Source organism: Bombus terrestris, chromosome 12 (assembly GCF_910591885.1).
Source record: "Bombus terrestris chromosome 12, iyBomTerr1.2, whole genome shotgun sequence".
NCBI classification, from domain to species: domain Eukaryota; kingdom Metazoa; phylum Arthropoda; class Insecta; order Hymenoptera; family Apidae; genus Bombus; species Bombus terrestris.
Window position 1 is genome coordinate 12001189 of NC_063280.1, and position 22980 is coordinate 12024168.

A 22980-nucleotide genomic window follows, 5' to 3' on the forward strand; every position below is an offset into this window, starting at 1 on the left:
ACGTACTTTCGCATTTCCGATACGCTGTCGCTATTGTGGTTTCTGCGGGCAACTCGCTACTTTTGATTATCGTTCTGATCAGCTTCGATATCGTTTTTTGTTAATCTGTAAAAAGGATTAATTGACGCGCGCGCGTGCGCGCGTGTGCATTACTTTCAATGGATACCTGGAGAAGTTGCAACAGAAATAACGGAGATCGACGATGAAACCGTGACTTTTCGCGGTTCATGCAACTTGTTGCTTCGGGATTAACGCCATGTCGACCAGTTCGCTTTTTTACAAAGATAAGTACGCGGTAAGTGGCAATCTTCTTCGTCTTCTACGTATGCACGTAATCATATCTATCTTGTAGATTGTAGATGATATTTCAGATAGTTTGCGTCTCCAAATTATATGCCTTTATACTTCATTAATTATAGGAAGTTCGACCCAGTTTCGTAAAAATTTCTCTATGTACACATAAATTGTTTACTCGCTTCATACGCTTTCTCGGCTGCTTGTATCGTCGTGCAACGTTAACTTTACATTTACAATATTTGAACATTTGAAATATTTAACAAGGAACCACAAGCGAATCGATAATCTCAAGCTGTCGTTACTAATCGTGCATTTGTTCGGAATCTGCTTGCTAGATACTGGCCTCGAATCTTGAGAAAAATCGATCGTTTTCCAAATCCTCATATTATACGTGAATATCTATCATCGATATCGTATCAATACCTGCTACAATTAATTAGTAATTAATTACTTGCGATATTTGCTGCTGTGCAAGGAAGGAGATGCATGGAGGAAGAGAAAGGAAGATAAATGTGCGCGGGTGGTTCGCGTAAAATCACTATATAACGATGACACGTTATTATTTCATCGTGCAATAATTATCCATGACCGTAGTTATCGTGGAACTGTGATATTTTATTGAATATGATTATCGAATACGATATGAAATAGCAAAATAGTGTTTCGTTAATTCGTTTCTTTACCTTTACTATCTCCTACCTTTGAACGAATATTCACGTGTAAAGCGAGGTCGATCTTTGTTCAACATTAAAGATGCTCGATTTATCCGAACTAGCGATATTATTCAAGTGTTGGGTCAATGCTATCTTATATAAAAGTAAATCGATTAAATTGGAACGTGAATTTTGAAGTTTGTAGTAGTTAACTATAAATAATAATCTCGTTGTTTCGAATCAACATGTTTAACGAAAAAAAAAAAAAGAAAAAATGATGCTTCGCGTGCGAATAAACCAATTAATTAGAACGATATATATTTCGGTGGCCGAATTGGCGAGAACGAATTAAACTCGATTAACGAGTGACATTGAAGTTTAATTAGCAAGTGGGTGTTAAACCGTAGTCGTTCCAGTTATTCTTATCCTTGATTCTATAAACCTTATCACGATTGCCGATATGATTGAAAGAAAAATATTTCTGTTTGTTTTATCGCAGAAACGATAACCATTTAGAGATGAATTCGTTGTTTTGAAATCTATGGTTACTCCAAAGGTAAATCTTTGCTTTACCTTCAACGATTAAGCCGTTGTACGCGTATAACGCGTTAGATACGACGGTGAATAATCACGGATATGAGTCAATTTCGAATGTTCTTCCAAAGAACAGAGAAAGCGATATTTCGAGATGGACGTGTAAATCTGACCCATTGGCTGGCTTCGACGTTATTACATCGGCAGGAGATCGTTGCTATAAACTTTTATATTCCGTTACGTAATTATCGATCGAATACAAGAGAGAGGGTAGATTTGCAGAGAATGAAAAAGAAGAAACAGGTACTTACGCGTGTTCGCACGAGGAAGAAGGAGTAAAAGAAGGAAAGAATGACGAAGAGAAGGGAGGGATAGAACTCGTCGACTAGCGGTAGGTTCTTCGGTGCATAGTAGTATAGACATAGCGTATTTGACTGAGTTTCAAAAGAGGTAGGTGGCGGCGTGTATGATTCGGATGCCAGAAGGGCCCTCAGGGGTGAAAGTCTTACGTCAGAGACATGCATCTTATTATGCCGGACAACCGTACGATTCATGCAACGAAATGGTCACTATTCCCGACGCGGCGCGTAACTATTCTATCTTGTACCTACTTACGAAGTACGCAACGGTGCAAGAGTGAGCGAAAATCCAACGGATTCCTCTCTTGGCTCGTTTGTCTATCATCCTTTCTATTTTTTTTTTTCGTTCTTTTATTTTTTCTTTTTTTTTTTTACTTTTTACGTTTTCGCGAAACGACGGCATACCCCGTGTTAATAAACTCCAGCTGTTCTGCATTTTTATCGCTACTAATTTGGAGTAAAGAGGATCTTCGTAAGAATTTGTTCCGTGTTTTCGACGGTCATCTTTTTTATAATTTCAAAATTGAATTTATTCGAGGCGCGCTTTTACGTCGTTACGTTGTCCGCAACTCGAGTGGCTCGTGAAAGAACCTCGTTCCGGTTGACGAGCCGTTTCCGGTTGATTCTCGTCGCCATATCATTACGAGACACCGCTATATGTACAGCGAACTCGTATCGATTCCTACGCGGAACGCGTATCAATACGAATTATATTTCAAAGTTACGCGATTTATATAGATTTTCATAGAATAGGTTTGTCTCGTTTCTTTCGTATCGTCTTATACCGATATAATCGTATAACCGTTCGTGGGAGCTCGGTATTTTTGAAATTTTATTTGTCAAATAGAGAATCGAGTATTTTCTTCCTGTTCTTTGCGATAAAACTTTGTCCATTTTGTTTTCTGTAGCTGGGAAATCATCCCCGGTTACGATCGAAAGTAAAAGGCAAGATTTTTATAAAGTCGCGAACGAAGCGAGAAACAAGCGAAGACTCGTTGCCGAGGAATTCAGAGTCACGGTATTTCGTGACACACCTATAGGAAAATATTACGTGCAACTTGTACCAGATATACGTTCAATGTTTGTAACCCACGATTAGACGAAACCAATACTTCTCTTTGCTTTTTTCCGCATTATCGTCGATCGAAATCAACGAAATTGACGGAAGAAAAATGATATCGTATCGATTCTCGTAAAATTCTCACGTATCGAACAACTTTCCCGTATCAAATTTATGTGCTTCACGTACAAGTACTTACGTATGCTTTTCGAAGGAATTACTTTCCTGAAATGTTACTTTTCATCATCAACTCGGCTGCTTTTCTTTCTTATTGTATAGTCAAACTGTAACATAGTATCCGATTGGACGGAAGGATGCGACGATATCGTTGAAAATCGAGTTTGACGAAAGATGAGAAATCGGATGAAGCATTTGACTTTTCTCGTGATATTCAGACTCTGTTTTCATTCATCGGCCAATCGAACGTAGCTACTGCAACGATAACGACGTCGCCGTTTCATTTTACGCAATCGTTATTTCAAATAAAAGCGCATCAACGGTGTTTCTATCGTTGATTCATAGCGATAAATTACAAAGTTTATGAAGTATCTATGATCGATCATTGTTCGATCACTGACCGATAGCTGTTTGCCTGAATTCATCGTACAAACGGAAGCAACGAACAAATCAAACGCTAATTAAATAATGAGAGTACGATATATCGTGCAGAAAAAAAGAAACGTCACACTGGATAACACAATGGATCATCAGATAAGCAAAAACATGTTTTCGCGATGAATGTACATTATATTATTATCAGTACGATTTCGCAGGAACCCCGGTCTACTCTCGCGTCTCAGTTATCGTTTGCGTTTCTTCCGATACTCCTTAAAGCGCGTCGAATAGAATATATAGATCGAATTAGACCGGAAGGAACGAAATCAAGAATCGACAGAAGAGAAAAGAGGAAGAAAAAGAAACAAGTGCCGTAGGTGACGCAACATTAGTATCGGATACTAGCTCGCGATGCGCGATATGCTTTTTAACGATACCGAAATTATATAAATTATATAAATATCAATGGTAAAATGTTTTCGAAATATCAGTGGTTTTCGAACTGTGTTCATCCAAAGATCCTTCGCGATCTCGCCGTAAGTAGTCGTCGATTCGCACGGTCGACCAGCTTTTGTAAGTCGTATTTTTTGGCGAATCTGCCGGATACGAAACACGTGTTCGAATTTACATCGTAATCGCGTGATCAGTGACGTTAATCCTTCCTTTTCCTTTCGAGTTCTTCCTTTCTCTCGGAGCAAGGCTTTTTCGATAAACGGCATAGCCGCGAACGAGCACGACAAAAGGGTTCCTAAACCGAATTAAATTTGCGATACCGTCGATCGAGAGAATTTCCTAGGAAAATCGTTTCAACCAAGTTTTAGCTCTATTATCAGCTCTATTATCTATCTCACCCCTATTATTAGGTTGGTTATTGACCTAAATACGATTTACAGTTTACGATTGATTTCTTTTGTTCAAATTGTTGAATTCTTTTCAGATCTTCCGAGCGAAAAATCTATTTAAAAACATTAACAGAGTTTTAAAATGTCGATTGTTTATCGAAGTTATTATAACGACGACGTTTATATTTTTACGATAAAAGTTCCCTGTCATGTTTAGTAAGCCATTCTTCGGATCATCTTTTCTTCCAATTTCCTAGGAAACTCTTTCGATCGACGTATCGCAAATTAAGTTTGATTTAGGGTCACTTTTATCATGCTTATCTAGCTGTTCCCTTTACATATCTATACCACGGGCCCTCTACTTGTCAATCGTCCGACACCGTCGTTGAAAACAGAATGAAAACTAACGATGAAACGTTCAACGATTTTCGCAAACTATCGACACACGTAGATTCTTTCGTTCTAACTTGAAATTAATGGAACGAATATCTTCGTAGATACGCGATAAAATGTTTCGTGGTCGCTAAAGCTACGATAACGATAATAAAGTTCGGAAAAAGATACGAGTATCATTGGTAGACGACGATACCTTAAAAATAATGTTAGCAAGTCAGAGATTTCGGGAGAACGATTCGGGAGAACATCATCGATCAACTGCTATAATATATAACGTATATTTTCTATAACGGCAAGTGGGTCAACGAAGTAACAGGCCGTCGATGACAACCGGATGGCAAACTATCTACCTCTGTTTCACTCTTTTTCAACCAGTAAGGGACCAAGAGCATCGTTTCGTATTTTTCGATCCTCGATTCGTATTCTTCTCCAAGTAAAATCGATTTTTCTCCCTTCTCTCAAAAATTGCACCATATTTCCTTTCCATCTTTTGTTTTTTTTTTGAAATACGAGACGAGCAAGTTTCACGGCAAGGTTTCCCTTCGATGTACGTAGGTTCTCGGGGTTTACTTTAATTACCGAACGTTGCCATAATACGTCGACGATGCGTATTACATCGGTTAGGGAACATCGGTTAGGATGTCTAGGAAATCATTGTGGCAAGTATCGGTTTCCGCTCGTTAGACTTTACTCGTAGCGTCACATGCCACGCGTACAACTATCTGAACGCGAGAAACAAACGCGTATTGAAAATCAATAAGCTTCGAGAATACGCGTTTCTTTTGAAAAGGCAAAAGATAAAAAACCGTACAAGGTAAGACGCGAAAAAGGCAGGTTAAAGATCTGGAAAGTAGAATTTAAGAACCGGTTAGAACTATCGTTACGGGAGACAGTAGCATCGTCGAAGCAGTTGTATGCGATGAGGAACGAAGTGGCGTTTTATAGAAGATTCTTCGGTGGACCGGCGTTAACGATCGCATCTTATAGCGAAAAGGTAGGATCATCCTTTCGCGATACGGCAGAAACATAGTCGGCGAGCGGCGACAGTTGTCGTTGAGCGAGTCGGCCGCACGTGCACACCATGTTTCGGTAACGCGCGAGTGTCGCGCGGAAACAAGCTAAATATAAGTCACGAGGAAAAAGAATAACCTCCCGCCTAGAAACTCGCATTACTCGCTTAAACAACCTCTACCACTTTTGCTCGCGTTCGTTTCGGAGCATTACGTTCTGCTGCGACGCGTATTGCGTATTGCGTTTCCGACAACGGCCGTTAGTGCAATCGTGTCCGCGACGCACCGCGCTTCGTCTCTTCCGTCCTGCTCTGCTCTCTTCTCTTCTCGTCAGTTTTCCTCTCTCGTCTCGTCGTCGTAGTACCAGTTGTCGTTACGAGTGCTCGCGTTAGCCGATATCGCGACATTCCTCTTGCAGGAAATATGCAATTTTTTCGTATTGACAGTTAACGATTAAGTCGCGTTATCGCCTTACCTTTCCAACGTGTACGCTGTGCGAAACGTGCAAGCGTCGATCGTTCGAAAATCGTGATTCCAAGATTTCGCGTTCGATGAAATGGCGGCGGACGCGTCAAACGGAAGAATAACGATTCGCTTGTTTGAACAAGCCACCGCAAACACGGACGAGGTATTGCTCGTTTGTGCTACACACCGCTCGATCTGCCGCTGTTTTTCTCCGATCGACGATAACTCGTACCGATCTGTGAATCGTCATTTTGTGGGTTAAAGACTGTTCGAAATGGTACTGGGTAAACACTGGCTTTTCATCACCAAGATACGCGTAAATAACGCATCGTCACGATGGTACCGTTCGCGAGATTAAATTTTCACGCGAAACGGTCGTGACTTATTTTTGTAGAGCTACGATACGGTACGGTACGGTACGGTGCGGTGCACTGTTTGCACCGTTGTGTAATACGCGCGTACGCAACATAATATGGATATAATTGTTTGACGCTGTTGTATAATACGGCTTCCAGCGTGAATTCAGTCACGACTGAGACGTCGTCGCGCGAACATCACGATCACGAGAGCAAGTTTCTGTTTGGCGAATGCTGCGCAACACGATCGTCTTCCTCGCAAACGAATAATTAACCTTGAATCGATCGCGGCTTTTCATTTGCTATTCGACGTGAGTATAAATGCGGAGCGTCGCGCCGCACCTCACCTGTAGTTGACGCGTCGCACGTCGTACGTTCCGAGAGTTTGCGCTTGGACAGCCGATTCTCACGATCCTCTCGCGAACCGCGAGACACGGTCAGTCGGTCGATCCTTCGACGAATATCCCCTTTTTGATATCGCGGGTCTCTTACCTTGCTACGTCGTCGTGGAATCACGATGGCAATGAAATTGTACGCGCATCGGTAACATTGAAAGACGTTGAACGCGAAACGAATACCTGGAAGGAACTGAATATACGGAAAGAGGAAATTTAGTAAACGATGCCATTGGAAGCTGCGCGCAAAGATACGCGCGATATCAGGCGTGTGGTTGGTTGTACGAGGCGACATCGCGCCGTTCCTACCGTCCAAGAGAAGTCGTACAGATTGGTCGATCGGTGAAGGTCGATCCGAGGAAGAGCAGCGGTTGGAAGAACGATTATCGAAGAATTACGAGACAAAGTTGAGCGAGAAGTACCGATGAATCGTTTACGTAACGCGAAATCGACAGAAAGGAGCGGCCGCAGCAGCACGTTTCCGAAACGCGCTCGAAACGGAACGACTCGTGTACGCGTTTAAACTCGAACGAGCGCCAAACTATGTCGAATTTGTTCGTCGATCGACAGGCTTTCGACCGACAGACGGCCAGCACGATACTTACGATAAACCGAATTTAGCATTCTGTTCGGTATTGTAGACCGAGCTCGAGCGAACCTCGTCGAAAAATGAGATCGAACAAGGTACCTGTATTTGCTAATCGGCAAGGCGTTTCGAACTCGTACGGTGACGTCGTTGAAAGTCTATCGCGATAAAACGATCACGATATATATCGATCGACGAGAGATTTTTCTCACGAAGCGTCGTTTCGGAACTCGTTCGCGTACACGTCGAACGGTGATCGTTAGACTGTGTGCATACCTGTTAGCAAAACGAAATTGCACGAATAAACGAAACCAAAGGCGTACTTGTAGAAATTCGCAAGCGGCGATCGACGCAAGGCAGCCAAATATCGATTCAAGACTGGTGCTAGTATCTACGTAGAGATGGTTAAAATTAAAACGTTGCGTTGCTCGACTTCGTTATGATTTTACGGTATGCGAAGAATCGTGGATACCGTCAAACTGTACGATCCGCTGGAAAAGGAATTGGACGATTGGTAAAAGCGTACGTTGGCAATTCGTTCGGATGGTGGATGGCGCGAGAGAAAAATGGAAGAAGCGAGACACGCATGGGCTACTTTAAAGTCAGTCAGAAAGTTAACATCGTTGAACGGTAATGGTAATGGCAACGACAACGGTAACGGCGTAAATGGAAATTCGACGACAGTGTGGTACGATATTCCCGCGCCCGTAATAATACATTGTTGCCAAGAATTGCCAGATGCGTCCAAGTTGGACCGCGTCGAGCCGATCGAGGAAAGAACGAGCGTCGCGACTGCGAACGAAGAGTCGACAACCGATACTCGGGATAACAAAGGGCCGGAGAAACGCGGGGACGAGAAAGACGGAGAGAACCGACACAGAAACACGGTGGAATTGACCGCGGTCACGTCGGTAAAAACCGACGATGACGGAGTGCCGAAGATCAGCTTCAGTTTCCTACATTCGAACGACAAACCTCGAACGGCTGTCGTCGAACGAGCTACGGTTACAGGAGAAACGACTACGAAGTGGACGACCGCGACCGTGACCACGAACAAGAACGACGAAGATACGTCGACGCGAGACGAACTGTACGACTTTCCTAGGAATTCGTACGTCCACGACGAAATCGAAAGCGAGAAAGCGGTAGAAAGTGAACGCGAGTCAGAAGTCGCTAAGGACGATGAGGAGATTCGCGGCACGAGTCCAGCGAAATTCCACGGGGAATCGGCCGAGATTCGAAACGAAATCGACCATCGAAACGTAACCGATTCGCAGGATTCGAAAGAATCGCGCCAAGAGGTCACGTCCGCGGAGAAAGCGAGCGATCCAACGATCGCGATCAACGTCGCGAATTCGGAAGGAAAAACGGATCCGTGCGATCCAGCGAATCGAAGAAAAAGGCATTGCGACGGGTCGAAAGCGCAAAGCGACGGATACGATGCTTCTGTGCCAGCGACGGGCTTCTCTTATTCGGACGTCGAGTGCTCGAACGACTCTCTCTCGAACGCGGTGGCCCGCCGAGAGGAACGTTATCCAAAGGTATTAAGCGCGTCGCTGGAACACGGTACGATCGGACTTGGCGATAAACCTAGAACCGAAGCTTCGAATCGTCCGATCGATCTTCCACTTTCCAAACGTTCGATTCGCGAAACTCGAGAGAAGCTAGGAAAGATTTATCGCTAGGTCTGGTCACCGGTGTCGAATACTCGGTTACCTCGTCTCTTTTCGCGACCGAGAACAAATGTCCTGAAATTGCAGAAACATCGGCTGGGGAAGGCATGGGAGAAAATGCGAAACTGGTTAAGAGACGAAACGTCTCGAATCAACGAGGTGGTGAACAAACACGCGAGATTGCAAGCCGTCGGTGCTCTTTCCGAAGAATCGTGTACCGTGACCGTTCCGAATGGTAACAGCGCGTCCTACGATCTGACCAAGGCGAAAACTCCGGAATTGGGATCGATCACTAGGGTCGAGGAATTCGGTTTGTCCTCCGTTTCGCAAGAGCGCTTAAAAAGCTCGTCTTCTTCTCCCGAAACCGTGATCGTATCGTCGAAAACGAACGTCGCTCTCCACCGAGCACCAACGAAAACCACTGGCTTGGGAAAGATGATCGCCACCTCGGACAACGTGTTAAACGAGAAGAGCGAACCGAGTATCGTTCCGGTTTCCTTCAGCATGGACAAGCTCTGCTCCGATACGGAAATCGACGAGACGCACGATGCAGCGACCGCTGGCGAGATCGACAGCAGGGATCATGCTCGAAAAGCCGGCTTAATTAAGAGGAGAATGCTGGGGTCAATCAGAGGGTTAATGGCCTCCACTCATCTTCTTCACTCGGTCTCCATTCACGAGACCGAAGAGGTACATTCTTCTATTTCGTTCCACCCACCGCGTAACGCGATTACGTTCGACCGAAACGACAAAATTCCTTTCTCACGGATCTCGATGGGCCCACGTTCGGTCAAGGCGATCGCTCTCCAGCCGAGAAAAATCTGCCATCGAACGAGATCTTTCCTTCGCTTCCGATACGTGAAAATCTTTTATTCTCCGACGATCGCACCGCGCGCTAACGTAGACGCGAACGACGACTCTAAACAGCGTACCAAAGAAACGATCAAAGCGAAGAAAGTGTGAGAAAGTTGGGCGGAGGGAATAACCGACTTTGTTCTTTTCTGTATGCTCGCTGATACTTAGGTACGTCTATACGTCTATAGGTATTACATAGCACGCGCCTATACGGTATGTTTATACGATGATGCGGCATCGTAGCAATTAAAAAAAATGCCACTCGTTGTACTTTGATCGCAGCTCCCGTTCTTTTTCCTTATTTTTCTTCTTCTTTTTTTCCATGCATTATATAAGCTAAAGATAGACACGTACCGGCAGCTTATTCTCGTTCCGAAAACTATTTCAGCGCTTGCGCGACCTATCCAACTTTCCGCTCAAAGCAACCTTAATTTACCCATCAAGCGCTGTTCTCGAGAAAGCTGGAGTCGCCTCGTCTCGATTCCGTAGCTTCCTAACTGCGAATACAAATATAAATACAAATACTTTAAGCGAAAGTATTCGTGCGTGGCATACAAGGACGACGTTCTCATCGTTAATCCGCACGGAGAAGCCTCGAATTCAGGCTGTGTCATTGCCGTTTGTTTTCTCTATCATCTACGAAGGAATCGTTTGCGCGTTAAAGATACTAGATAAACGAGTAGAAATTGCCGCTACCCGTGGAAAATTGAGCGTACGAAAGAAAGCAGAGGCAGCTGCGAGAAACTGTGTACGAGGTTCGTGAGAGGTGCGCGTTAATAGCTCGGTACGGCGATAGTAACTGCGACCTCCGCGATTTCACCGCGTCACGTGAACCTAAGCCGAGAAAATCTCGAAGGTAAAAGGGAAAGGAACCGTACACATCGATCGCGATCTCTCGATATTTCACCTCTGTTTTCGTTCGTCGAAAGCAACCACCGCATCGCGGCCGTGCCGCTTCCTCCGGACGATCGACCATCTTCCGGCAAAGAAGCACCGTTTCTACCTCGATTATGTATTTCGCCGTTTCAACGATTTCGATTAGAAGATAATTTTTCTCGCGTCTTATCGGAAGACTCGCGCGTATCTGTTTGTACTTGGAAAAGGTATCCAGTCGGACGAACACCTGTAACAAGTTCTAGACAATCGTGTCCCACCTGTTGCACGTGCCAGACCATTTCTTTCACGATCAGTTACACTGCGTGTAATATCCAATCGGACGTATCAATTAACCTTTTACTCGGAAATACTTACTCCAACTCCCGTAAATTTGTTCTTTACTGTTTGCAAATAAATTCATAGGAACGTGCATATCCATCCGACGATTTTACTTTTCTTCGTATACGTATAACATTGCTCGTTGTCTAAGTAGATGGATCGTAAGAAAGTCGATCTCTCTTCGTGCAATGCATAATTAATCTTTCTCTCACAGCCGTGAACACGCTAGCGTAGAAGGTTAATCGACACGCGGAAGTAGCCACGTATCTCATCTTGAAGCACAATAGATCAAATTAATCGTCGCGATTAACGCGTTCACGGTTGATATCAAGATTTCTAAAAGATCTTCCTTTCGTGTTAAATCACGATCACTCGAGGATAGGATTCTAGCGTTCTCTAATATTTCATTCTTTAATTATAACTTACTCTATGTCGATCTTTCTCTCTCAACGTACGTTCGTCGTATTTGTATTTATCGAGCACTCTGATGCGCGTGTTACGCAGAACCACCAAGACGCTTGGATTTCTGAAGCGCATTTGTTCCGGTTTTTAAAATTCATGAACGCCACTTTGTCTATATTTGTCCCTCGTCTTTCACATCTGGAACATGCCTTTGTCATGCGAGTACCGGCTCGACAAAATTCACCGCAAATTTTTGCGTTTCCTACCATTTAAGACGAATAATCCTACGGAATGGAATAACAGATTCAATTATCACCGTTCAAACAATAGACGCGGAGACTATGTTTCTTTAGAAAATTGTTAACAATAGGTTTAACCGGCCTGCTATGCATCTAAATACAGTAGCACGGACGTGATTTCACGATCATTTTCATCTAATGCATCACCTTCTAATGCGCTCTAATCGATGACGCGATGCGTTGATTCGTTATTGCGGGCCCTCAGACGCACTAAGGTTCGATGCGGCGCGATGTCGCTGAGATACTGCGATGATATGTCTGTCTTTGTTGCTTTTAATCGAGAAAACAAAGAAAGACACACGATCGCAACGATATCGCGTGAGCAAAAGTCGCTCGTCTGCATTTAGGCTAACATTTAACGTTGCGTAACCAATGCGTAATCAATGCGTAACGTATGTTTTCTCGCCAACTATCCAATTTTGCTTTTCATCGGCCGAAGAGTTTTGTTTCGTTTCCTACGTTCTATGCTGTTCTAAAATAAATAAATTTCATTTAATCGAGTTTCACGAGGAAAGCTATCCGTACGAATTCGGCCGTAGAATTTGCGCATGCGACCTTGTTCGGTGATAAGATTTAACCCGAATAAAAACGTTGAACAGAATTCGACTTGCTTGGATTCGGTAGAGAGTGTACAAGTCGAGAATATAGAAAAATGAATTTTTACCATTCAGTGGCTTGGAAAGTCGTCCAGTCAGAAAGTTACTCGAAAGGTTGAGTCGGGCGTAACGTCAGAAACTACCGGTAAATGACATTTCCGATACACCCTTTCCTCGTTCTGGTCGTTAGTCGAGGAAAATATCTCAGATATAAGACGATACGTAATGCACAGGTAAATCTAGTTGTGTCTGACCAGAAATAAGAACGACAAATTTCTCACCTACGTGACCGGTTTATGTACCAAGAACTTTGGCCATGCTTGCTTCGTTCCTAACGTCCACCACGTGTCTCGTTCTTCTCGTTTTTCTCCTAAAGTTTGTAATTTTACGAAATACCTCAAGGCAGGGACGCGTCAAAGACTCGAAGAACGTTTACCCGTTCGAGTACCAGCATTCGATTAGCGAGCAATAAACTCTTAGAGATAGGTATACGTATACTTTCTACTTTTAATTAATTCCGTTGTTTCTCTATGTTTTCTATCTTGTCGTCTCTTGTTCATAACGCTCGCATTTAACATTCTAAATATCTCTTCAACCTTATTTATCCTTTTGCTTCGCTTATGGACCGTAAAAATAAAACTCACCGCTTATAAATTTATACCTACTTTCGTGTAACGGATGGTAATTGTTGTTTCTTCCGCTAATCCGTAAGCCAGAGTCGACGAGAATTCGCCGCGAAAAGAAATCGTTATAACTCGCTTGCAAGACATTAGAAACGTTGCATCTCGTGAGCTGTGACGCGTGGTTACCGCTATATTCTACGTGCTCCTTATCCTTCTCCACGATCGTTCAAGCGTAGAACGAGCTCTGGTTGCGAGCTTTTAGTTTCGAAAGTAAGAAAAAAAGAGAAAAATTAATATCGGTTTCTGGTTGCAGGGTGGACAAGGTGGATTCGAAGATGTTCGAAGGTACGTGAAACAGGGCGGAGATTTCTGCAAGGAATTGGCATCGATCCTACACGAAAGGTGAGTTCCTTCTTTGTTAATCGAATCGCTTCTTCTCAACACGCAGCACGCGTGTATCTCCGCATTCGTAATACATTTCCTATTTATTATATATATATATATGCGATACGTGTATATTCGCCTTGAATCGTAAACGTTTTGTTTCTTGTCTTCTCTTATTTCAGAGCGGAACTAGAAGCGACTTATGCCAAAGGACTCAGCAAACTGAGCAACAAACTGACTAAGGCGTGCGCAAAGGATCAAGGTACTCTCTTCGTCGTTTGAACATTTAACGATTGATTTAGCAACGTGATATAAAGTAAAGAAAGTCGAGGTAGTAAGTACCAGTTTTAAATACAATCGATGGCTTTTGAAACGCAGGTGGCAACGGGAGCGGAGGTGTGAACGAAGCGTGGAGATGCGTCGGCGAGGAGATGGAGGCTGCCGCAGAAGCTCATAGGATCTGGGGAATCACGCTTAGCGAACAACTCGCCAAACCGATCAGAGTGCGTCGAATTTCGTAAAAATTCCTTTTTCTTCGTCCCTTCGAACCATTCCTTGAAATATCATCGTGCATTATCGATAGTCGTTATCGCCGTTAGTGGATTGTCATTCGCAGCAATTAAACGAGGTTCTTCCTTTGCATCGAATTTTTCATACGTAGAGAAAACGCACGCGTACACACATTCGACGAACAGAGACACGACTGATGTGTTATTTCGTTTCGATTCTTTTCTCCTCTCGTTGCGCCACTGAAAACGCGACAGACACGGGCGTGAACCGTTAAACGTTTGTCGGATGATCGTTGAAGCAAGCGATGATAGGCGTTAAGGAGGCGTTTGCGTATCCGCAGGTAGGAGTAGCAGAGGCTCAAGGACGTTCGAGGAAATCTATCGAGAATTCCGTGGATAAGGCCGGGAAGTCTCTTCACGAGTGGCGTAACATTGCGATAAAAAGTAAAAAGCAAAGTTTCGCTTGTGCACGGGAAAACGAGAGGTTGCAAGACCTCGCGAGGCTGCAATCGATCAGTCAGAGTCAGCAGAGCAATAACAAATCGTCGACCCATCATATGACGGAGAAGGAGGTCAGTAAGCTCGAAGCGAGGAGGAGAAAGGCCGAGGACTCGTCTCGTAGGGCGGACACGGAGTTTTACACGGTGAGCGTGAGAGCTGAGAGAGCTAGGCTCGAGTACGAAAGCACCATGAGGAAAGGAGCCAAACAAATGGAACTTCTCGAAGAGGAACGATTGAGCGCTCTTAAAGATCTCGCGAACGTTTATTTAGCCCATCTGCAAGCCCTAGCTCCCCGTCTGCAACAGGTACGTAGCAATCTACGAATGCAAAGTCATCGTTATCGTCCGTCATCTTTTCCTTATAGAGTGCAGACCGTTTGGCAGCTCCTATACGTAACTGTAACGTGTCCCAAGACATCGAAATCTTGAAGAATCTTATACGCAGAGTAGAGAGCAACGACGGGTGTAACGCCGAACAATTGCTCCCAGACTTTTATGCCGAACACGTTACTCTAGCGATGAACAGAGAACGTCGGAAACAAGCGCTGGTAAGAGTCCTTCATCTGATCAGACAGGACTTAGAGCGCGAGAGGCGCGGCAGGGAAGGTTTGGAAACTCTTCACCGAGCTTTCATTGCAACACCGGCATTCGCGGCGGATGAGAGCACGCAAAACGTAACGGAAAAACTACACCATGTACGATTACTCTTATGCTCTTTCTTTTATCATTCGCTATGTCGTGTACCATCTTCTAAAACCGTTGAACTCTTACCTTTTTTCAGATGCGTTCTATGTTATTGTATTTGGAAGCAGCGAGGTATAAAGTTGGAGGAACATTGGCCGAAGTAGAAGGCAGTAAACGAGACAAACATCCGTTGGCCGAACATATTTTAGTTTCAAGGGATAAACAGGGTTTGCAGCAAAGTGTCCTTAAGGTAAGCTTCCGTGATTCTTATCGCTTGAATGAAAGAACGAGAAAAGTGCACGCACATTCTTCCACGCAGATTCCTTCTTGGGCAAAGAACGAATCGTTTGAGATTCAGGAGGATGAAGACGAAATGGATGTTCATCTCGTAAAGGATCACGATACCGAGAGTCGTCATTGGGCCGATCGAACAGCTGGCGATGGAAACTCGGAGAATCCACCGGACGAGGATGACTTTAGTGATTTCGATGAATTCAGTAGTCATTCCGAGGACAATAATAATCAAGACGTCGATGCCAACGAAACGAGTGGCAAGTCCGACGCAACGGAGCAATGTAGAGCAATCTATCAATACTCGGCAAATTTAAACGACGAGCTTAGCTTAAGTCCTGGGGACTTGATAACGGTACATCAAAAACAACCAGACGGTTGGTGGATAGGAGAGTGTAGAGGACGAACTGGAATATTTCCAGCCACTTACGTTCAAGTTATTAATTGAACAACTTACGCTTTGCTTCGCCTCCTGACATTCAGGAATTAAACAGTGTTTTTCCTTCCGATTCCGAAGGAAAGAAAGGGAGAGCAGCTGCGAATAGGTATAATGATACATGAAAAATATGTAGATGCAGTTATACTGTAAAAAAATAAATAACAACAGAAGTTATTAATTATACATATGAACGAACTACCAAAGTATGATTGAAATTAAAAGTGACTCTCCTAGAAAAAGTCAAATTTCACTGTACAAAGAAGCATTTTTTATCTTTGATATCGAGTCGCATTGCTCGCGATAGTAATTACTGAACAATACGAAATACGACGCACCGAAACGCACTATCTACTACAGATAGTCCACGAAAATATTTGTCAAACGTGTTTTGTACGCGTTCGATACCAATTTCAAACGACAAGTTACTAAATGCATATTTGTTTGCGTCAATAAAGTGCCAATGATAGCATATACATACATATAGAAACTATACGGGACGGACAAGATCAGTCGAGGATAAAGTTAATACTTTCGTTACAATGTAATAAATTGTAATCAGGAAAAGGAAAGGAGTTTGTACAACGAAGTAATACCTTTTTGTTTGTATAACTTGTGCATCGTAATTTATAATTAAGTTGTAATATTAACATAAGCATAAACATGATTCAAGTCATTTTCATAGAAAGTAAATGTTGTTTCTTCCTTAAAAAATCAAAGACTGTTTATTCACGCAGCATTCACGCATGAAATTAAATAGCGTGACATGTATATAATTTGTTTAATTTTCGAAATTCCATTGTAAATAGTACTTAGCTGCATTTAATAACTTAAGTGTTTTATGTAACTGAAATTTTAATTAAAGTTCGTTTATTTATCAGCTAATAATACATTTTTCTTAACTCACTTATACATCTTAATCACAAAGTTCGTCTGCGTAATCCCTCTCCAATTGTACTATTACTTCATTGATTATACGAGTACCGTTAACTACAACATTAAAATGTTTGTCACTATAACCGACATATGACACGTTTATATTTGTATATTTTATTGCGGAGTAAGTATGTGGTATCTGTACATAGCTACCATATATGTATATCTAATTTTATTATACATATAATAGATCTATCTTACCGCAAAAGGGTGGAATGTTGGAAGTTGCGACAAAGAATGTTCCTCGTTGAGGATAATTTATCGCGTTTATGCCCATTTCGGCACAAACAGTTTTATCGCACGGTTCTGTTGCTAGTTGTATCAGGTTTCGATACGATAAATCCCAATGATGTGCCCAAAAAGTGCAATTATGCTTAACCTCGGATATCAAAGACTCCGTTAAGTAAACGTACGAGCGTCCATGGCTGCATATAGATTTGTTAATTGCTAAAATCAATTTGATATTTTATCTGAGGAAAAAAGCTTATAGCAATAAGCTTTTTTTAAACTGATAATAAGAAACTCCTTTAAACGTATTTAGCGAATACCTACCTCGAAGAGGAATTGGTAAATATTCAAAATACGAAGAATCGATTTTTAAGCAGCCAGGCTGGCTTCTGCCACCGTTAGGATAGAAATCAACATGACCTAATACAAATTGTTCGTCCGTTCGTTCATTCTCGCAGTAGCATAAAACACGGTGTATACACAATGTATGTACAAATATCAAACCTATCGGTTCCGGTAAACCTAATCCGATCTCCGAAAGTAATTTCCCATTAGTATGGATAATATCGACGAATGGTGCATCGGATTTGTGAAGTTTCATCGTAGAATGTACATTCTTGAAACAAGGTTGTGCAGGATCCAATCCTGTTATTCTCTGGACTTCCCACTTACTTCGCCTTTTTTTCAGTTCTTTCGCAGCAAACCCGCAAATATGTGCTCCAAGACTATGGCCTACTAAATGCAATGGTCCCCAATTACTGTTGTCGGAATTACCTTGTGTACTTGTTGTTGCATTCTCTACATGTTCTAGAAATCTTTACAAGACAATAAGCTCCATGAGCTTGTGCGGTTAACACCTATACAAATAGGTACGTAAAGCAGACCTTGCAATTTGATATCCTATTACTTTTGTGTTAACTGCCGCTTTGTAATAATTCCAAGTATTGCCTCCGGCACTCCAATCTACAATTACAACATTAACGTCGTTCTAAAACATATTAGAGAATAAACAAAATTATTGTTTGAATTACCGACGATAAAAGATTAGAAAGTTAACGTTGCTAACATCTATTACAACATCCATTACTTTCTAAGGCAAAAAAAATTCCGTTCGTCTTTTAAAATGTACTTCAACGTGTATGGAAAAGAAAGAAAAAAAGAAAAATTGTAATCTACCCATTGAAGAAATGCTTTTTCCATTTCATTGATCCACGATTGTTGACCATGCGATAAGAATCCGTGAACTATCACGATCGTTCTTCGTTCGATTTGAAAATCTGTCCACTCCAAGCCAAATTGTTTACCGATAAGTACCTGAACGCGTCGTGGTTGTTTTCTCGAAGAAAGGAAAAATTGAACATCCAAAGCATTTCCACTCGAATTACTCATAAAAAACCATTCTAAAATCGCAGCTACTCTTTTTCCTAAACCAAAACAATCCACTTGATCTGATTGGGAATTTTTTCGATAGTCAATAAAACTCGAGGAATTCGAGAGTGTATAGATGAAAGCCGTCAAATTGCTATTATGAAAACTCGATGAATTGTTATCAATACGATCTCCACTTGTATCTATTTTTACATTTTCTTCCAAAATGTGATCCTGCATGGCAGAAATCGCAGGCAATCTGATGAACAGTAATGCAATCCACATCATTTTCATTACTGAATTTCTGATCGTAATGGAACATGTCTATATATCCACGTATATACGTCTATGTACAACCAAAAAAATTGAAGTCATGACCTAACGATAACGTAGCTTACATTGCTAATTTCAAGTAAACTAACACTTCAAAATACGTAATTGTGAAAACATCCTTACGTCTTTTCGACATTATAGACGTTATATTTCAATCGAAGAAAAATATTCCGTTAATATTTTTTTAAAATAATAAGCTAATTTTTCTTATTTTTATTTCCACTGTTAATTTAATGAAGCTTCTTTTTTTACTAATATATCTTCGATACATTAAAATAATAAAGATTTAAAAAAATTCTCAAGTTTATAATATTCTTATTACATTGAAAGTATTAATACGAAGGAGGAATATTAATGTGAAAATGACACAAGATAATTTTTATAATTTCGTTAAAAACAAAAAAATATTAAATTTTAAATGTATCCCTATTAAAAGAAGTATTTAATTCGTGCCTTCTTAAACTATTATTTAGATGTGTAAATTTATAAACACCACCATTTATTACATATCATTTGTACATGATCCAATGAATCACGCAGCGTTGCATTATTTGCTATTTTCATTAGCGTCGAGAATGAGAAGATAATACGTTCTAAAAAATATTGCAATTTATATATTCAATTTTTGCTTCTTCCTTTTTCGTGTCTTTTCTCTTTTCCTCTTCTGGAAAAATAACGAAATAAAACGTTAATATTTGAATATAAATGCACAAAATGAACGATATACATTTCCTTACCATTGTTTGTTCAAAGTTTACTTGGTTGGATACGTTTGTACTACCTCCTTGAAAAGTACTAAAATCTACGACTTTATAGTCGAATGTTTTTGATGGCATCATACCTTTCTTTTTCAATTCCTTAATTATACAATCCTTTTCTCCTTTTTTTCTTGTGCTACGGACACGTTCAATTTATCGATAATTCTTACCTTACGAAATTTTATATATTTTAAGCATTCATAAACGTTATGATATTAAAATTTCAAGATGCTTAGCTTAAAACATAGAACTGAGTAATACGACCAAAAATAAAATAACAAATTTTTGAATATACCTACCGTAACGGATTAATAGTTTCATTACTCGATGCTGGTTTCCGACTTTTTGTAATACTTTCTGGTACATTTTGCTCTTCGCTTAAAAGTTCAATTTCATCCGATTCTTGTTTCGCATATTGAGTAGTTTTGGTTTCTAACATTGGAGTTGGGTTTGATAAATCATCTTTAATTTTTTTGTCTTGTACTTCATCTTGTTTGTTAATATTTGAATCTCGTTTTCTTTTACGACCCGACATTTGACTCAGCGGAGTTTGAGATGGTTTTTTTGGTAAAACTGACACACTTCCTTCTGTCGCCATTTGAGAAACACGTTTAAAGTGTTCGTAAATTCTGTTTTTACTCTCTGCTATTTCATCTTCTTTACTTTTTACTTCATTCAAACGATTTTCTTCTTCTTGTCTTAGCTTTTCTCTTTCCTGTGCTTCTTGTTCCGCTATCATAGGTATAACCCGTTTGTATCGTTCAAACGGACTTACGAAGAGAAACCTCTTTTTTCTATTACTTTCCTGTTCGTCCGTTTCTGCTTCCTCATCCTGTAAACAAGCAACCAACCACGAAAACTACAACTGTCGATTTTTCTTAATTTTTCTACAAGATAATTAATTTTATTATCCATACACTACCTCAGACGGAGTTGGGCTGTCAAACACAGTCACTGCATGCTTCATCGCAATATTCGAAATGTGCTCTTCTATTATGTTGTTTTCATCTAACAAACATGGTAAGTCAGCTCGTGCTTCCATATTACTGGGAATATCATGAGGTGAATACATCCACGTTTTTAAATTGTTATCAGGATTTCTTTGCGTCAATCTTTGCCTGATATCGTCTTCAATGACTGGCTTAATAAGTGGCTGTTCCCTAGCCTTCAATATTATTTTATGTAGTTTTAATAAATTCTGTCTAACCAAAGGAGGAATAGAGTCGCAGCATGCCAAAATTCCTTGCATTTCACGAGGTAATGTTTCAGCTATGTTCAATAACATATGATTTGGCAATACGTAACCAATACTATCATCTTCCCCTCTGGCAGTTTGATCTCTCCATTTATGCAATTCTTTCAGAGCATAAAGCTGTTTATTATTAAACATTTTCTGACTCTTTCTATACATAATCATGCAACTTTCCTCCGTCCAAACTGGTTTTATATAAGTGTTTTTACAAATCTCTGTACTTCTGTCGTATACAGCTTTCAAAATATTGATTTGTCCGTTAGCAACGTCTATTAAAGCATTCCTTAATAAATCCTTTATGTACAGTAAATAATGCGTATCCTCCCTGGCGTATTTTATAAGTTTCTCTGGTAAAGGCCTTATGCGCCAATCTGCCATTTGAAAATGTTTATCAGGATCTACGTTACAGTAATGTTTTAGTAAATATGCTAAACTTAAGTACGGCAGGTTAAGTTGTTTTGCCGCTTGATGCGTATCAAACATATTTACTACGTATAGAGATAAGTCTCTCTGAAGCCACTGAATGTCCAAATCTGCTCCGTGAAAAACTTTTAGTATCGTAGACTTGGTAAAAATTTCGTTTAGCTCGTGTAATTCAGATCGTAACGACAGAGTATCAATCAGGTAATCTGTATCTCCTGTTGAGATCTGCATCAAACAGGTGATTCCTTGAAAGCTTCTATACGAATGATGTTCCAAATCTACAGCAATTTCTTTATACCTTTTTAGATCTTCTATCAATAACTCAATATCCGACGGATCTTTGATCATTACCAATAGCGTTTCTTCCAGGGGTTTATACTTTCTTGGTACCGATTTTTTCAACTGATCATTAGGAGGGACAAACATATCCAGCTCGTATTCATAAGGATGACTAAAGATTTCACCATTTTCACCTTCTTCCAAATAAATAGCCAAAGGTTTCAAAGAATTGGGTTTGTCTTTAATTCTAGGACACCAGGGTTTAGAGCTATTGTCAATTTTGTCTTTGAACATTAGTTGCGGCCTTTGAATATTTTTACCGGCTAATAAACTAACAGAATGAGTATTCTCCGTGGCTTGCGATCGATAAGCTTGTTTGTTCCATGAACCGTTAATTCCATCTGGATGGCCCTTTGTGCTTGACACCAGCAATTCTACTTCGGTATTCTTAGTGATGCCACATTCTTTGTCCATTAAGGCATTCTGCGATACACAGCACGTTTTGGATTCGTAAAAGTTAAAATTTAAGCATAGAAAAACATAGAAAGAATATCGTTTGAAAAACTTACGGCTCGGTCCAAAAGCATGTCGTTCGTTTCTAACAGAAGATCAAACTTCTCTTCGATATCAAGATTCGATATATTGCCCTTTACGCCAGCTAACCCCAATAAATGCTGCATAACGCCCGTTAACAATTTTGTATTTTCATCCTTGACTTTGAGGAAACTGGGAAAACACGAGTAATAATTGAAATTTGATCCAGTTGGTAAATTATTAGCACATTTAATTCCAAGTTTTATGGCATCGAATGCTTCCTAGAATATAACGATCATTTAATACATAATTCTTTGAATTACGTTCAAAAGAAGAGACAAATCTTTCAAATTAAACAGTTCGACAAATGTAATTATACCTGAACATAATCGTGAAAATTCTCATATCCAGGTATTAATTGGTTAACTTGTTGATTTTCATTTTCTAATGCTTGGCATTCGCCACTGCGATCTTCCGTAGTATCCATACCGTTAATTATAAGCACTTACTCTTTCCACTTCGTATAAAATTACTCGACAGCGCGAAACAAATATACAAACGTGCAACTACATCGAACGTAACCTACGTTCATATGTCGTGAACATAACCTACAATTTCCAAATTTTGTATCCCTATTGTATCGTGCAAACACAACCAACAATAAGTAGTCACCTACATACCGTATTAACGTATTAACGACCTAGCCGTGAATATGGTATAAAAATCTGTTTTCTCCAAAAATCATATCAAGTAACTTTAACAAATGCTAGTTTCGATAATTCTGGTTCTGACGACATTTCGGGCATATTGTGACTATTACATCCATAGAATGATCTATGATTCTATCATAAAGTATAGATTATATCCTATACAGAAAAGGAAGTTGAAGGAAGT

At 40.7% G+C, this 22980-nt stretch overlaps 3 protein-coding genes across 6 annotated transcripts; 1 reads left to right on the forward strand and 2 right to left on the reverse strand.

Moving 5' to 3' along the window:
• The first annotated feature begins 104 nt into the window (after positions 1-104).
• LOC100643213 (nostrin) lies at positions 105-16860 on the forward strand. Of its 3 annotated transcripts, XM_003399967.4 has the most exons (9): positions 8075-9049; positions 9269-9871; positions 13485-13573; positions 13738-13817; positions 13934-14058; positions 14406-14870; positions 14930-15259; positions 15346-15498; positions 15568-16860. In XM_003399967.4, exons 1-9 carry the CDS (start codon positions 8075-8077, stop codon positions 15985-15987), a joined length of 3240 nt encoding a protein of 1079 aa, XP_003400015.2. In that variant the 3' UTR covers positions 15988-16860. The 3 variants fall into 3 exon arrangements, with proteins under 3 accessions (XP_020721720.1, XP_020721719.1, XP_003400015.2); XM_020866061.2 differs by lacking the exons at positions 8075-9049; positions 9269-9871 and adding an exon at positions 105-295; XM_020866060.2 differs by lacking the exons at positions 8075-9049; positions 9269-9871 and adding an exon at positions 5549-5690.
• Positions 16829-19181, reverse strand: LOC105666334 (pancreatic triacylglycerol lipase). Of its 2 annotated transcripts, XM_012314759.3 has the most exons (6): positions 18316-19181; positions 18024-18127; positions 17644-17954; positions 17464-17559; positions 17113-17358; positions 16829-16965 (listed from the first exon to the last, which is right to left on the reverse strand). In XM_012314759.3, exons 1-6 carry the CDS (start codon positions 18799-18801, stop codon positions 16892-16894), a joined length of 1317 nt encoding a protein of 438 aa, XP_012170149.1. In that variant the 5' UTR covers positions 18802-19181; the 3' UTR covers positions 16829-16891. The 2 variants fall into 2 exon arrangements, with proteins under 2 accessions (XP_012170149.1, XP_012170148.1); XM_012314758.3 differs by having other exon boundaries at positions 17464-17954.
• A 137-nt stretch (positions 19182-19318) lies between these two features.
• LOC100647474 (exosome component 10) lies at positions 19319-22925 on the reverse strand. The gene is made up of 7 exons (XM_012314746.3): positions 22767-22925; positions 22466-22694; positions 22122-22367; positions 20521-22035; positions 19898-20430; positions 19578-19734; positions 19319-19504 (listed from the first exon to the last, which is right to left on the reverse strand). Exons 2-7 carry the CDS (start codon positions 22571-22573, stop codon positions 19451-19453), a joined length of 2613 nt encoding a protein of 870 aa, XP_012170136.2. The 5' UTR covers positions 22574-22694; positions 22767-22925; the 3' UTR covers positions 19319-19450.
• Positions 22926-22980: the final 55 nt, after the last annotated feature.

Bases quoted from the DNA above. Each gene is read 5' to 3' on its own strand.
- LOC100647474 (XM_012314746.3), bottom strand. From the start codon at position 22,573: ATGGATACTACGGAAGATCGCAGTGGCGAATGCCAAGCATTAGAAAAT. The intron at 20,431-20,520 runs GTAGTGTATGGA...GCTTGTTTACAG, and splicing joins ACAGCCCAACTCCGTCTGAG to GATGAGGAAGCAGAAACGGA. The intron at 19,505-19,577 runs GTAAGGAAATGT...TTATTTTTCCAG, and splicing joins TAAACTTTGAACAAACAATG to AAGAGGAAAAGAGAAAAGAC.
- LOC105666334 (XM_012314758.3), bottom strand. From the start codon at position 18,801: ATGAAAATGATGTGGATTGCATTACTGTTCATCAGATTGCCTGCGATT. The intron at 17,955-18,023 runs GTCTGCTTTACG...TGTCTTGTAAAG, and splicing joins ATAGGATATCAAATTGCAAG to ATTTCTAGAACATGTAGAGA. The intron at 16,966-17,112 runs GTAAGATAGATC...TTAATGTTGTAG, and splicing joins CAACATTCCACCCTTTTGCG to TTAACGGTACTCGTATAATC.
- LOC100643213 (XM_003399967.4), top strand. From the start codon at position 8,075: ATGGAAGAAGCGAGACACGCATGGGCTACTTTAAAGTCAGTCAGAAAG. The intron at 9,872-13,484 runs GTACATTCTTCT...TTCTGGTTGCAG, and splicing joins CCATTCACGAGACCGAAGAG to GGTGGACAAGGTGGATTCGA. The intron at 15,260-15,345 runs GTACGATTACTC...ACCTTTTTTCAG, and splicing joins TAACGGAAAAACTACACCAT to ATGCGTTCTATGTTATTGTA.